This window comes from Neovison vison, chromosome 4 (assembly GCF_020171115.1).
Source record: "Neovison vison isolate M4711 chromosome 4, ASM_NN_V1, whole genome shotgun sequence".
In the NCBI taxonomy this organism is placed as follows: domain Eukaryota; kingdom Metazoa; phylum Chordata; class Mammalia; order Carnivora; family Mustelidae; genus Neogale; species Neogale vison.
In genome coordinates, this window is record NC_058094.1 from 164,792,992 (window position 1) to 164,809,441 (window position 16,450).

At 39.3% G+C, this 16,450-nt stretch overlaps 1 protein-coding gene and 1 long non-coding RNA gene across 7 annotated transcripts in view; one reads left to right on the forward strand and one right to left on the reverse strand.

Annotated features, from left to right (window-relative positions):
* LOC122904846 overlaps positions 1-13,435 on the reverse strand; it is a 29,338-nt gene extending 15,903 nt beyond the window's left edge. Inside the window, exons 1-2 of one of the 2 annotated variants that reach the window (XR_006384271.1) lie at positions 13,316-13,435; positions 12,446-12,519 (exon numbers count right to left, since the gene is read on the reverse strand). This is a non-coding gene — a long non-coding RNA (uncharacterized LOC122904846). Of the gene's footprint in view, positions 1-12,445; positions 12,520-12,841; positions 13,151-13,315 lie in introns of those variants that run through there. The other variant, XR_006384272.1, reaches the window with a different exon arrangement.
* Positions 13,436-13,730: 295 nt separating this feature from the next.
* Positions 13,731-16,450, forward strand: part of C1GALT1 (core 1 synthase, glycoprotein-N-acetylgalactosamine 3-beta-galactosyltransferase 1) — a 66,816-nt gene continuing 64,096 nt past the window's right edge. For 4 of the 5 annotated variants that reach the window (XR_006384274.1, XR_006384273.1, XM_044246089.1 and 1 more), the window contains exon 1: positions 13,731-13,915. Coding sequence is in view for 1 of the 5 variants with exons in the window: in XM_044246090.1 (XP_044102025.1) it covers positions 13,909-13,915 (7 nt within the window). In the remaining 4 variants the exon portion in view is untranslated. Of the gene's footprint in view, positions 13,916-14,210; positions 14,483-16,450 lie in introns of those variants that run through there. The other variant, XM_044246091.1, reaches the window with a different exon arrangement.

Here is a 16,450-nt window from a genome sequence, read left to right on the forward strand (position 1 = left end):
TCTTTCCATATTTTATATTGGGCACAAATTCTACTCCCTTATAAAACTAGAGTTCTGATTCTCCTGAACTCTGGAAGTTTCTATTGTTTCTGTATACCACCTTCACCTTTCATTTAAATCTGCTCAGCTTCAACTGAAAAGAGTTACCTCCCTACTCAGTCTCTGCCTTCCACCCTAAACCCTTAGCCCCTGCCATTTTCTTCCATCATTTATATCTTTGACAAAAGTTCAGTGTAAAATGGGGGAGGTAATGTTATCTTGATTGACAATGTTCTTGCACTTACATTAGATGAGATGGTTGAAGTAGTGTGAAGTAGAGTAGGGAGAAAGACAAAATGCTACCCTATTTCCTATGAGAAAGGAGGTCAGACTCTCCTTCTTAGGCAGAAAGTAAAAATATGGCTGTAGAGACAGATATTTAGAAAGGGAGGAAAATAAAGAAGGTCTTATGTGTCCACTAGCTTCGATCAATTCAGCAAGAGAAGACAAGTCAAACTCAAAGTAGAGGTAAGGCTTGACTCTAACTTGGTTTTAGAGGATAGACATATGTATGCAACTCATTCTGGAGACAGAAGATAAAATGGGCGGGAAAGGGAGGATGAGGGGCATGATCCCAAGGATGTGTCTGAAGATGTGAGGTAGATGCAGAAACTGTATTAGAGAAACCAGTTCCTGGGAGAACCCTATTAACAGATGACAGAGGGAAAGCTAAATTCTTCCCTTCTGTTTGGGCAGAACTGCTTCTGTGTTTTAGTAAATATACTAATCAGCAGAAGGAATTAGTATTGAGAGAAAAATAATGAGCCATAATATATAATCAATTTAAATAGAGTTTAAGCAACTGTAAGCTAGAGCTAAATACTGGAACGTCACTTCCATTTTCATAATAATTTAATCACTACTGATTGCTTCTATACTGACAGGTATTTTGTATACACAATGGTATAACAGATTGAGAGTCTGAATTATTTTCCAGAAGACTATTAGTCAAGAAGACTTAGAACTAAAGTTCTGTTGATATGCAGACACCCTTAACAGAGAGAGCTTCAAATCCCAGAAATAGTTGCTTCTATTTTTGGAGGGTCATCCTAATGTCAATCAACCCATAGATTCTTGAGGCTCTAACTGCTGAAAAAAGATTTAGAAGTCATTTATTTCAGCTCCTTTCCTTTAGAGATAATTGACCCGTGGATGAAGATCATTTATGTACATTTCAGTATAGGGATCTTTATAGTGAATATCTTTGTTTATCAATTAATATTTGCTACTAGGGGACTAAAAATGTGGCAATAAATTGAAATATTTGTTGAAAAGATACTTTCTCTTAAAATTTTTAGCCAATCCACTATGTCATTATTATACTTATTTATAAAAATAGCTACCATTATATCACATGCCTTCTTTAATTCCCATCACCGTTAGCTATGGATATTATATTCAACAAATGAATCATTGAACACTGTATCAAAAACTAATGATGTACTATATCTTGGCTAATTGAATTTAAATTTAAAATATTAAGGAAAAATACACAGCTCACAGCTACCATATATCAAATACTTGAATGTGGTAGGCCCTTTGCAAATATCCCTTCATTTAACCAACACAATCACTCTAAAAGATGGGCATCATTACCTCTCTTTTATAGGTAAGAACCATGAGACTCAAAAAGCAGCTAGTGACAGAGCAAGGATTAGAACACATTTTGTCTAATATCTACTACTCTACCAGATTGTATCACCATGGAAACATTTGAAAAATATACCTGAAAAAACAGAAAACAGTCTCTAGTATTTAATCTTTCAAGTGTCCTTTATGTATGCAAATGAATATTTTATTGAGGTTTACCTGAAGGCAAATATGGTCATAAAGAGGGCTGACACGTGTTAAGTATTTCAAAACCCTACCTCTGATTAAATGTGAAAAATTTAAAAACCAGTAATTATCTAAATCAACATTGAATAGCAGAGTGAAATGACTGTGGGCTAATTTGTGGACAGAGAACAAGACTGAGAGGTTGCACTGTGTCTATCTGTCAACATCTCTCACATGGAACACTGGTGTCGATGCATGAAGAAGTAGCTCTACGTAGGCAGAAGTCACTCAAAATTATATCACCTATTGATATATGTAAAAAAGAGCTTGGATTTCGACAGGGTTGAGAAATAGCTCTCCTCTTGTTTTAGGTTTTGTCACAGGTGAAGTTCCCCAGAAAACAGACTCTGAAACAGAGATCAGCATGCATAAAGGTTATTAGTAAGTGCTTTTGAGGTCAACGCCTGTGAAAGAGAAGATGAGGAAGCAGGATTGTACAGAGGAAGAAATGGGCTATGTGTAGTTTTTCTATGGAGAACTCTGATGTTGGAATGGCCCTAGAGAATACCACAGGTTGAAGTTGGAGGCTGAGTTTCTATGCCCTTATGTTGATCAGTCATTGCATGTGGGTGCCCTGAAAGGAGGCATGACCTTGAGTTAAGACAGGTGTTTGTACCTGAGGCAGTTCCCAGAGAGGGCTGGCAGCTGTGGGTTGTCTGTTGCCAGCACTCCCAAAAACTAGGGAAACAATCTTTCAGTCCTGAAGCAGGGCATCAGAGCAATGCATCACAGCATCCACCTCAGGTTTGCTGCCTTTGATCACATGTACAGTATCATTTTTTATTATTTCAGATGTCTCAGGTGAATCATCAGAAAATGTTCCAAGAATGCCCAAGCCTAGTGAAGATTAACATCTGTCAATTTATATCCTTTAGACCCTGAGACCCTCAACTGAAGGACAAAATGGTGTCTAGCAAGTTAGAACTTAAAGAGTCAGGCTTGTATTTTTCTGTGGGCAAGACAAGAAATCACAGAAGTCAATGAGAGAAAATGGTCAGATAACTGAAAAACAGAAGGCATGTTAGGAAGTTGTTCAGACAAGGTTGTGCCCACCCACCTGTGTGAGAGGATGTGATCCTTGTACAAGCGAACCTGGAACTCAATAATGCTCTTTTGTGGGCTGGATTTAGCCCAAATGCTGTAGTTTGCTGACCTTTGATTTTTAAAATTAGCATTAAAAACGCAGGTCCAGGAATCTATTTGGTTTCATCTGCATTTAGTACTGTAAGATTTCTGTGTGACCATGGGCAATATGCCAAACCCCTCTGTTTCACTATCCATATCTGTTAAGTGGGTATAATAATAGTACTGGCCTTACAGGGTTGTTTAGAGTAGGTGAAAGTCCCAGTTAAACAACCAGCAGGTAGTCTGGTACTTATCAGGTATTCAGTAAGCAACTTTTGGAATTGTTATTGTTGCTATATTTATTATTATACTAAGTTAATTGAGTATTTGCTACCAAAGCCACTACTAGCCTAAATTTTGGAGGCAAAAAAATAAGAGAATTGTTTAAATGAATTGTTAAAGTTGTAAAGCAATAATCAAGGAAAAGATTTTATCAAGATTCTTTATACTACTCCTGCAATTTTCCTGTAAAATCTGAAATTATGTCAAAATAAAAATTGAAAGTTAAGAAAAACGAAGCTCTCTGACTTACTTTGCTGGGATTATTTGGGAGAAAAGCAGGTTCTGGAACCCTTTACTATTTCTGCAGTTTGGTTTTATATATTTATACTCTTTAATTTATCCCTTAATTTTTGTGAAAATATCACCCTATTTCAGCCATGGTATGAGAATAAGAAAAACGAGTTTGTGTCCATATCTGGATTAGAGAGAAAAGGGGAACATATCCATGAGGTGCAGATAATATGTAAGAAAGGGAAATTAAAGTGAGCAATCTTCAAGAATGAGGTGAAACTGCAGGAAGAAAGACTCCAGAAAGGCATATACTGCTATATATTTTTTCTCTTTTCCCTCCTGAAGAGATTTATTTCCTGAAGAAGATGAATATTAATAAGCATCTACTGTTTGCAAGGCACAGTACTATGTACTTTCATGTGTTACATCACTAAAAATGATCCTGTTTGGAAAAATATTATTGCCATTTATACAATGAGAAAAACTGAGGCTCAGAGAGAATAGTTAGGTTTCCCAAGATCACAAGTACATGAGGGAGCTGGGGAAAGAGTGTAGTATGGGTTTAGGGTCAGAAACAATTGAGTTAATTGTCCATCAGTGAGTGAATGGATACACAAATTGTGGTATATCCTTAAAATGGAACACTACTCAGCAATAACAAGAATGAATTTTGATGAACAAAATAACATGGTTTAATTTCAACATAATTATACTGAGTGAAAAAAATCCAGATTAAAAAAAAAAAGTACAAATTGTGTGATTCCATTTATAGAACACTAGAAAATGCAAACTAATCTATAGTGACAGAAATCAGGTCAGTGGTTGCCTAGATATGGGAAGGGGTGGGGAGTGGCAGGAGAAAACTTTGGATGGGGAGCAATAGATTTTTTCAATATCTTGATTGTTTACATATGTCAAAATATCATATCATACATCTTACATACATCTTATTGCATGTCAATTATACCTTAATAAAGCATTAAAAAAAAAGACTGGAGTAGAATCCCTTTACTATTTACAAGGACTTAATCTCTGAGACTAGTTTCTTTATAAGTTGGTAATGCCTCCTCAGAGAGTTAATGTGAAGATGAAAATAAATCAGTGAGGGAAGTGTTTAATATAGTGCCTAATACAATAGTAACCAAGAAGCAGAAGTTATTTAAGTCCTACACCCTGAGTTCTTCCTATGAGAGCTTTTTCCATTTCAGTTAATAATGCTAGTCATTGTTAATTTTATTCATAGCTATAATTCAAGCACATCGATCTTAATCCAAAGCACAAGATCTTTCCACTAAACCATACCAAACCATGATAAATTTTATGATTTGAGTTCAGGGACATCATCTCCTGATGGGGGACCAGGCCAGAATCTTCTGCAAAAAAGCTGTTTTGTCTTAGAGCCAATAGTTTGTCCAAGTTGTTGCTACTGTACTGTTCAGTCCCAGAATTTTTCTTTAGTTCCTTTTTATAATTCTATTTCTTTATTGATATTCTAATTTTGTTCACACATCATTTTCCTCATTTCCTTTAGTTCTTTGTCCATTTTTTTCCTATTGGTTCTTGGAGCATATTTAATACAGTTGTTTTAAGATCTGTCTAGTAACTTCAATGTCTGCACTTCCTCACAGATGGTTTCATTCCTTTGAATGAGCTATTCTTTCTTGTTTCTTTATATGTCTTGTGATTTTTTTTGTTAGAACTGACATTTGACTATTATAATAGTCACATTATAATAGTTACATTATAATGTAACTGGAAGTCAGAATCTTCCTCTTTCATAGGGTTCGCTATTTTTTCATTGTTGAAGGCTGCAGTAATCTGTTGATTTAATGCCCTTCCCAAACTATGATTACAGACTGTATTCTTTGTCACATGTGGTCACTGAAGTCTCTGTTCCTCAGCTTGTGTTTAGCAAGGGATGTGACAGAAATATCTTTGAATGCTAGGAACCTCCCAGTTCTTGCAAATTCACTCTGAGCCAGAGCCCTCCTTCAACTTGCTAGTTTTCACTGTACCAAGAGATGAGCCCAATATGAAAGCACAGAGTCTTCTTGAGTGTTTGAGTATGTGTCTTGCCTGGAGTATGCATATGGTTTTCTTTAAATTCCCCCATTTACATAATTGTTTTTGAATGTCTTAACTTCCCAAAGAAACTCTACCCAACTTTTATCTTAGGTAGTCTGTTGTACATTTCAGCCATAATATCTGCCTCAGGTGTTTGAGGATTGTTAATTCAGCTTGCAGAATTTTCAAGCTTTTTCACCTGAGTTCTGAGTTAGACAAAACAGGAGGGACATATTGCATCAGAGGCTGTCCCATATTAGTCTTCTTGGATGCCATATCAAAATATCACAGCCTGGATGGAATAGACACAAGAAATTTATTTCTCACAGCTCTGGAGGATAGAAAGTCCAAAATCAAGGCACCAACCAATTCACTTTCAGATGAGGATCTTCCTGGTTTGCAGACAGCTGCCTTCTTACTGTGCCCTCACCTGATAGAGAGAATGAGCTTTGCTGTCTATTCTTTTTTTTTTTTTTAAAGATTTTATTTATTTATTTGACAGACAGAGATCACAAGTAGGCAGAGAGGCAGGCAGAGAGAGAGGAGGAAGCAGGCTCCCTGCGGAGAAGAGAGCCCGATGTGGGGCTCGATCCCAGGACCCTGGGACCATGACCTGAGCCGAAGGCAGAGGCTTTAACCCACTGAGCCACCCAGGCGCCCCTGGTGTCTATTCTTATATGGGAACTACCTCTACTAGATGAGGGTCTTATCCTTATGACCTCATTTAACTTTTATCACCTCTTATAAGCCCTACAGTTACACTGGGGGTTAAGGCCTGAACATATGAATTTTGGGAGACACAATTATCTATAGCACCCCCAGACAGATTAGAACAGAGATCACAGTAATCTCTGAAAAAGGTTAGTTTGCTCCCTTCAGAGCCAGGGAAACAACAGCACAGTGGGAAAATGGGCAGCTGCAATTTTGGATTGCTGCACTTTAAGACTCTTCCTCTTTATAACTGTAGTAGCCTTATGACCACCGCCTTAAGACAGGTGCCCCTTTAGACTACTGACATTGTAAGACTATCCCCATTCAGGGAAAAGGATTCGGAAAGACAAGTAAAATGACCACAAATACTTTGTACTGTTTTGAGGTGCATTTTTCTTGATCTAGTGTTCAGTTAGTTGTTATAAACTTTGAACTATTTTCTAGAGTTCTCACAAGATTGGTTCTGTTTCTGCTTGTTTTTTGATGTTTCTATGGGAGAGTGAGATCTTAGAACTTCCTACTCTTGCTATTATGCTCTTCTTATTCAAAAGACTCTAATTTTTGCATATTTTTCCTAAGCCTTATGTTACTCTTCAGACCAAAGCTTTCACAATGCCTTTTCTTCTTATAAATGAAAAGAACTATTTAGATCTCCCTTAAATGATATTTATTAGAAATGTGGTTTTTTTTAAAGATTTTATTCATTTATTTGACAAAAAGAGATTACAAGTAGGCAGAGAGGCAGGCAGAGAGAGAGAGGAGGAAGCAGGCTCCCTGCTGAGCAGAGAGCCCGATGCGGGACTCGATCCCAGGACCCTGAGATCATGACCCGAGCCGAAGGCAGTGGCTTAACCCACTGAGCCACCCAGGCGCCCAGAAATGTGTTTTAAAGAATGGAAAAATTAGCCATTTAATCTAACAACAAACAAAGTGTAACTTAATAGGAGAATACAGTGTAGGGACCCACAGAATCCAAGAGCAGGCAGGCCACCTGCAGTATGGGGCCATAGAAAATCTGTGCAAAGCCAGAAAGTGACTCCCTTCCCTTTTTCTCTCTGGGAGTACCACAGCTTGCGGTCACTACTCTTCTCACAGAGACTGCTTCATTTCTCTTTCTCTCTACAGAGTAGATTCCCCTTCCCCTTATCTTGGCCTTACATATCTGAGGTTACAAGCCCACGTATGGGTTACAGTTTCAGTGTGCAACAGAAAGAAACTAAGACTTCTCTCCCCATTCCAAATTCCCAGAACAGGGAATCTGATTGAGTTCTCTGAGGATCAAAGTCTATCCAATCAGCTATGACCAAAAAGTGGGAAGTGTCCTCATATGAAGAGTACTCTGGAGACTCAACCTGTAGATGAGAATTGGAGGAAAAGTGATGAAGAGGGTGCTTCGCAATGGATTATGGCCAGAAACCCAAACAAGTAACTACCACAATCCATTTTTAGATATGCATACATTTAAATACAACTTAAAAGGAGTGAGAAAAAAAAAAGATGTCACAATATGCAGCTAAGATTTGTAAGTCAGTTAGTTCTGTAGAACAAAAGAAGTAGCATACACATTTATAATTTATTGCTCAGGGATTTTAAACTAAAACTAGCTTCACCTATCCTATTTAAAACAAATGCTTTCTGTTCTTGTTGAGCCATGAGGGAAAACAATTAAGGAATATTTTGATTCATATTCCAGGAAACTAGAGAAACTCAGGGTAAGTAATCCCAGAGAGCCCAATCTCATAAATTGAGACTATTTCTCTAGATGACACAAGGTCCTCAGTGCAACCATGTCAGTCTCTGCTTTCAAGCTAATATGTTGTGACTCATGCTGAGTCCTCTTCCCTTGAGGTTAAAAGTATTTCCTAAACTTTCTTCTTTTTTTTTTTTTTTTCCTTATCTTCTCCTCTCCTCCCTTCTCTATCTTTATCCCCTTTACATATCAGTCAACATAGAAAATAACATTAGCATTTTCAACTGTCTCAGAATCTCGGTAGATTTTGTGAAGATGCAGCGGCAAGGAATAAAAACTCTTTGGAAATGCCCTTTTAGCTTCTGTAGGATGAAAAAACTTTATCTTGGCAGGTATTTTCAATATGGAATGAGAAGCCCTGCTGAAAAGCATGTCATCACCAGAAAAGAATGCTCTGTCCTTTTTTATCTAGAGTTTTTCTTCTTATTATTCAAGTAAGTAAAGATGGTAGGAAGTAGGGGTCATCTACAACAACAAATACCTGATGTTTAGTTAAGTCAGTAGTTTCAACTGATAGGGAGTCATACTGGATATAAGAAAGCAAGAAAGAACAATACAATAAAACCAGGGAATTTGGATAATTCATCCAATACATAATCAGGGCTTGAATCCTACACCAAGGCTCTATCTTGCTCATCCTCACCTATTTACCTCTGGGGTCATCCATACCACCAAACTGTGCATTGTCAATAATTGCATAATCTCTGGTATTCCACTATATAAAGACTTCCCTGTGTGCCCAAGTCTTCCTCTCTGAAAGAGAAAAACATATATTCTATCACCTATTTTCTTGCTGTTGGGTGCAATTTTGCTTTAGGATAAACTCTTAGGCTCAGACCAAATTATTGGTTAAATGTATGCTTATTACTAAGTATGCTTAACTACCACTGTTACCACAAAGAGGGGCACACACCCAACTGCAATTACAAATTAATTCATGGGAAAGAAAAGGAGGCAGTCATAATTATGTATTCTTTTTAAAGTGCAATAAATTTTCAACAGGCTAATAAAATAAGATCTGACATATCATAACCTACTATCCTGCCATACTCTTAAATCTTAACTGCTCACTATGAATGATGCTAATATTTTACAAAGGTACACAGTAAAATCAGTAATAAGTTATCACCTCTTGAAAGAAAACGCTTCATGGTGTACACACCTAAAATATTTAACACTTAATTGCTTAAAAATAAAATAGATCTCATGAGCCTAATGTAATTAAAAGAATGTTCATGCTTTTCTTTTTCTTTTTTTTTTTTAAGATTTTATTTATTTATTTGACAGAGAGAGATGTCACAAGTAGGCAGAGAGGCAGGCAGAGAAAGAGGGGAAAACAGGCTCCCCACTAAGCAGAGATCCCGATGTGGGACTCAATCCCAGGACCCTGAGATCATGACCTGAGCCAAAGGTAGAGGCTTTAACCCATTGAGCCACCCAGGCGCCCCTGTTCATGCTTTTCAATTACACTATCACATATAATCTGATTAGCCACCTTTTGAGGCACGTTGGGATTATTTTCCCCAATTTACATATAGGGAAATTGAGATTTAGAAGGTTTAGATAACTTGCCATGGGCCACTCAGCTCATCAGTGACAAAACAGGGGCCACTCTCCAGGTCTCAAGGGCTTCACTGCTGTATTCACAATATGTTTCCTCCAGGATTGTCAGTGTTCAGATCTTAGTTAAGAGTCACAATTGATTTCTCTATGATCACATCAGAAAACCCTTATATAATACAGGTGTCAGGGAGCAAAGACAATTCCAGAACTTTATATTACCCTTTAAAGTGAAAAAATATATATTGTACTTCACTTACTCGTTTGTTCATTCAAGCAAGAAATCATTAAACACCTAATTATGTATCAGCAATTGTGCTAGGCTCTATTATACCCAGCTGTGTTAGTTATTTTTGCTGCATGACAAATTATCCCAAAATTTAAACATAAAACAGCAAACATGTATTCTCTTACAGTCTCTATGGGCCAGGAATTTGGGAGTAGCTTATTGGGTTGCTTCTGCTCAGGATCTCTCCTAAAGTCAATAAAGATGTTGATGAGGGAGGTAGTCAACTGAAGGCTTGCCTAAGACTGGAGCATCTGCTTCCAAGTTCACTCACATTGCTGTGAAGAATCCTTGGTTCCTTACTGGCTGTTGGTGGCAAGCCTTGATTACTCATAATGTGGGCCTCTCTATAAAGTTGTCTGAGAGCCCTTATGACTTGAAAACCATCTTTTCCCAGCAAGCAGTCCCAGAGAGAAAAGAAGAAAAAACTAGCATCGGTTTTCTTTTTCTTTTTTTGGCATATGTTTTATAATCTCCTCTAAGAAGTCACACAAGTCACTTATACATCCTATTCATGAGAACAAGTCACTAAACACAGTCCAAACTCAAGGTGAGAGGAATTAAGCCCCATTGCCACCAACTAAAGGAAAAAGCACCAAAGAACTTGTGGACATATTTAAAAATCATTATATCAGTGAATATAATTTAATTTACAGAATTTAATCTAATTATATAAAATGATTTGTTAATCTCATTGTAACATTTGGGTATTTAAAGGGAAACTAAGTGTATTAGAGAGCATTTTTTCTTTTTTTGTGTGGTTGTTGCTTATTTGTTTCCATTTTGTGTTCCCATTTTTATTTCACCCTATTAAAAAATTCCATATACAATGCTGACTAAATGCTGACTTGTCCTATCCTACTGTATCATTGGGAATTGCATTCACTGCTTATAACAGAAAACCAAATAACAAAGCCTTAACTAGGAGGGATTTATTTTCCCTTACACAACAACAAACCCAGAAATGGGTGGTCTAAAGCTAATAAGCTGGCCCTCTAAAGCAATCACAAAGCCTTGCACCTCTGGCTTCCTACACTGTTATTATGGCTGAAATATGGCTGTTCCACCTCCAGCATTGCGTCACCATTCCAGGTGAGGAAAAAAAAAATGGATATAGGCCCAATGGCTAAAAGGACATTTCTTCCATAAAGCTTTGAGCCTCTCCTAGCAATATCCATTTTCATTTTATTGATCGGTCACACAACCAGTCATGGCTTACAGAAATCTGGAGACCTAAATATTTTTAATTAGACACACTGTCATCCTGAAAAAAAATCAGAGTTCTGCTGATAAGGAAGAAAGGATTTTGGCTTAAACAACTAGCAGTGTTGGCCACCCTGCTCCAAGGAGCCTCAACACTGCTCCAACAAGCTTTGACACATATTACTGAAATACCACACCAGACAGACAAAAGTACTGCTCAAGATTTATCTGTTTCAAATGGGAGAATCCAGTCATTTTGCATCCCATATATAAAGGATATTTTTCAAAGTAACCACAACTTTCTTTTTTCTAGTTGATAAATTGAAGAATTGGCTGACATTAATGTCACTTCTAAGAATCTGTCCAAGTAGATAATTACACAGTTGTGCAAAGGTATGTGCATAGGGTAGTCCATCATAGAGTTGTTTATTATATTAAAAATTTGGGAAAAAACCAAACAGCAAAAGAATACTGGTTAGATAAATGGTGGCACATTCATTTATCTTTTAAAAATGATGTTAATCATGATATATTGTTCAGTGAGAAAGAACTATATACATAATAAAATCCAGTTTATGAAATATTGTATTTATGCCTTTATGTGTTTTTTTTTTTATTCTTTATATCTGGAAGAATGTAACACACACTTTAAAAAATGATTTCCCGTGGATTATGGGATTTGGTTATTTTTTAAAATTTGTTTGAATAACTATGTACTGTTTTCATGAATATAAAAGTGATTTTCAGGGGGCGCCTGGGTGGCTCAGTGGGTTAAGCTGCTGCCTTCGGCTCAGGTCAGGATCTCAGGGTCCTGGGATCGAGTCCCACATCGGGCTCTCTGCTCAGCGGGAAGCCTGCTTCCTTCTCTCTCTCTCTCTGCCTGCCTCTCTGCCTACTTGTGATCTCTCTCTATCAAATAAATAAAGAAAAATCTTAAAAAAAAAAAAAGTGATTTTCAGATACCCAAAATGATGGGAGGGACTTACTTGATCTGGGTTTGTTCATATCAATAGCGTTTCCTGACAGTAATTATCTGAGACCCCGCTATGGCTGAACTTATAATTGGAAGGGTTTCTTATCTTTGCTCAATGGAAAAGCAAAGTTATTCCTTATTCATTAAAAATTTCAATAAAATTAAAATGAGCTAAGGAATCTTGCATTTTTGTTTGTTTTGGTTTCTATTTGGAACACTGTGACCTCGGGAAGGGTCTCCTTTTACTGTTTTGCAGTGGTTGTGGAAAGGAAGGGGATGAGGCTGGGCAATTAACTATATACAAACTGGAGAAGAAAGAAGAGGGCACAAGTAAGGATGTAAGGGAGAGAAGTCTGGAGGCATCCACCAGGAAAAGAGCACTAACCTGAACATCAGGCAGGATACTTGCGCTTCTAGCTTGGGCCCATCAGCTTATCTTTCTGACCTCAGTTTTCTCATCTGAAAAAATAAAAGGTTTAAGTAAGAATCACTAGACGTGCTTAAATTCTTTTGGAAGATTGTCTTGGATCTATTAGCGGCATATCATGGCAAACTATTAGAGCTGAAGCTAAACAAAGGAAAAAGAACAACAATAACGTACATACATTGTTCATTATCTCACCCAGGCATGTTAAGTAACTTGCCAATGTTGCACAGGAAATAGGTGGAGGAACCAAGAGGCCAGCCCAGAGCCCATGCTCCTAAAGGTTATGCTGACAGGCACTACAGAACTGACAGCGACGGGCTTTTTTTTAAAAAAACCGCAGCATAGTTTTCTCACCTTCAAGCTAAGGCCGCGTAGATGATGTTAAAGCCAAGAACTTATTCCCACCTCCTGGCTCTGTGGGGTTGCCTCAAAGGCTCACAGGCTCCTCCCTCTATCCAAAAACACTTTCTGATTCAAAGTCCTTTAGCCAACTAAAAGGAAGATGAGTTTTGGAAAGCCCTAAGGAAGCTCTTCCTGTTATTGCCTGACAGAAGCGAAGTAATGACAGACGAAACCACGTGCGATACAGAAGGCTTTGTGGTACCACTGTTTTCAACCCTTTCACCCTGGTATCTGGTTACCCAGCACCCATTTGTATACCTCATCTCGCTTATTTCCTTTTATTAAGGCCAGAGAGATACTGACTTCAGAGAGTACGGAATGGGTAGGAGAGTGGGGGACAGGAGAAAAAAGAACAGGAAGCGGGCTAGAGGCCGAAAGACTTCTGCAGGCTTAGAGCCTATCCCTCACACAGAGGTCCTCAGGTACCTCTAGCCTCAGTCTCTGTAGTTTCACAGCTTTAGCTTCTCTCAAGGTCCGGAAGCTAAGACAAAACCCTGCAGCAGAATCAGGAAGGAGAAGGCCGACAGCGAGAAGCCGCAAGTGGGCTGCGACTACTGCTGATAGAAGACCCGACTTCCCAGACCCCTTCGCAGAAGGGCGGGGCGTGGGCTTGGTGGCCAATCCCCGTCCGCACGTCGCCATAGCCCCGCCCCACCCTACTCCCTCTCGCTCCGCCCTTCCCTGGGGCTGGTGCGGCGGCGGCGACGTCAGCGCTAGGAGACCCCTGGGTGGCGGCTGCGCCGTCGGCGGGCCGCGGCCTGGACGCGCTGCGGGGAGGAGCGGAGCGAGCGAGCAAACGGGCGCGCGGGCGGGGGTTCGGGGGGGGGGTAGGGAGCGAGAGCTGGGACCGCCTCAGCCGCCGCCGCCGCCGCCGCCGCCTGGGAATGATCTGGGCGGCAGCGGGCGGCCCCAGCTAGCGGCCGCGAGCCACTTCTCCGGGTACCGGGAGGAGCTAAGGTTGCCGGTCTCGAGTCGTCCCCTCTCCGCCCCCCAGGAGGGGCGAGAGGGAGCCACGGCTGATGTCAGGTACGGCCGGCAGAGGCGCCCTCAGGCTGCGGGTCCGGGGTCTGCTCTCCCCTCGTCCTCACTACTCGGAGTCTGTGTTGGGGGAGTCTAGAGGGTGGAACCAAACCCGGGCGCCGCCAAACAGGTGTCTCGGGGTCGCTGCCGGGGCTGGGGACTTGCGGGCTCCTGAGGGAGGTGTGGGGGCACTCCTGCTCCCGGCGCCTCTGTGAACTGCCATTGGGGCCGTCTGCCCATCGGGCCGCTATTTGTTGACGAGTAGCCTTCTCTTCGTGGTGGGTTATTCCTTTCTGCCCGCGGGTGCCCCTCTCCTCTTCGCTCTCTGCCCGCCGTCGGGTGGCGGCAGTGAGGCGCGGGCTGTGCAGGGTAGTGGCCCGACCGCCCAGAGGTGCTGTCCGTCTGGCCTCCCCGCCCCCCCGCCGTGTGACCGGTGGGTCAGGCAAGATCCAGGGTTCAGGTGTGGGCACGTTCCGCGAGAAACGCCGGGCTGCGGGGGAACCGGAGTGCCGGGCGAGTGGGCGTCTTTCACAAGTGCCGGGGGACTTCCTTGGGACTTTCTTGGATCATCAGGTTTGTCTGTGGCTGATTTATTAATTTTTTTTAAAATTTCACTGCCTCTGGCAGAATAAGTGAGCCAGGTGTGTTTGACTCACTTGCTGCGTGGAGAAGGAAAAGAGTTTTTTCTCCTCTTCCAACCCCCTGCCTCCCCACCGCGAGTGTGATGTGAGTAGTAGGTACTGACAAGTTGGCCATACAGCCTTGAATTTGGAGAAATTGTAGACTCTTAAAAGAAGAACGCAGTTCGGGAATGGGGATTTATTCTTCCCTAGCTCTTAACTCTCTTACTTTTTAAAATAATAATAAACAAGGAAGCCCCACATGCTCTGGAAAAGTTGATTGGCTTTATAATCTAGTTCCCTAAATTTGTTACAGATATTGTAGTATATCTTTTTAACGCTTTTCAGATTGGAAACGATTATACTAACCATGAATTGACTTCATTATGAATTAAAAAGTTGTAAAGGCAGAACTTTAACGCATTAAAGTGAATAACTAGGCCAATGTGATTGGGACAGAAATATGTTCATTTAGTAAAAGTTAGGCACAGAAGATATATATAGCTCGGCCTGGGTGCCAGGAAAAAGCGTTGTGCATGATTTCAACTTGCTTGATTTTGGTGTAGGTTTAGACAGTGGGAACCTGAATTTTTAGGAGATACTTAGCTTTCCATACCCTTAGCAGATAAGTGTCAAGTGAACCTTATGCACATGATGCTTTGTGTTCTAAGTATTTTATATAGTAAACTATACTATCATTTTTCACTAGCCTTAGTATATATTGATGTGCACTTTAAGTGAATATAAAGTTTCAAGTTACCAGACAGTTAACTCTTGTCACCATATGTTAAGTAAAACAGTGATTTAGTGAGGAAAGTATGACTCATTTAAAATTCTTCATAGGAAAAGAGTATGGTTTTTCAGTACTCGTGGAGAACTATTAACTCTCTTCAATTTGCCTGTGATTTGTGTTTTTCTCTATCTTTTTATTTAGGCCTCAGCATTTTAAAAATATTTTGTGGTTACTACCCATTGAAGGATAGATTTGGTTTTTTCTTAAATATGCTTTTTTTGGCTTAGGTTATACTAGTCTGTATTTCTGAGGAAATGTATATCCAGAAATTCTTAGAATTTTACCACAAATTTAGTTAGTAGTACATACAATGGATTCATTTTCACCCAGTCATGGAAATAAAAACTGTGTCATTTAGACATATGCAGCTTACTATTTGTATATTGATTTGTGCAAAGATAAAAATTGCATCTTACAGATTATAAACCTTGTAAACCATGGTAATTTAAAATAGGGTCTCTGATGAAATCATTGACTGGAATTCTTGTGACATTGCAGCTGTAAGCAAACCAAATGGAAAGGGGAGAACTTGATGAAATTTATTTCAGATTCATTTAAAATTTTAAGCTTCCCAATACAACCATGTTACTTTTAGAAGATTTGTTGAAATTTGAATAAAGACACTACTGTACAAACTGTAACAAGATGAAAAGTACAAAAATTTTTTTACCCAAATTTTTTAGGATTAAGGTAATTACTTTAAAATAGAAGGAAGAAAGAGAAAGGAGAATTGTTCTCGAAAAGAGAAGATAGCATTTTATCTTAAATCTAAATGTATGTCTAATGTTTACTTAAATTTTCACTTTGCAAGTAATTCAAATAGCCAAGGGGAAAATATATACAAAAATGTATATAATGTGTGAAAACGAGAAGTATTCCTTGAAGAAAATAATAAATTGATATTTGTGAAATAGGGAAACATGCAAGAAGATCGGAGAAACCAAAAAAAGAACCCCACAAAAAAACTGAATAAACTATCTAAAACCTATAGTATGAGCTGCCTTGCACATTGAAGGCAGAGAGAGGCAAATTAAATTGGGAGAGCTTCTGAAATGAGAAACCTGATTAGTTTACAACTAAAGCTGTATGTTAAAACATTTAAACTGGTGGAAATTAGATAATAGGCAG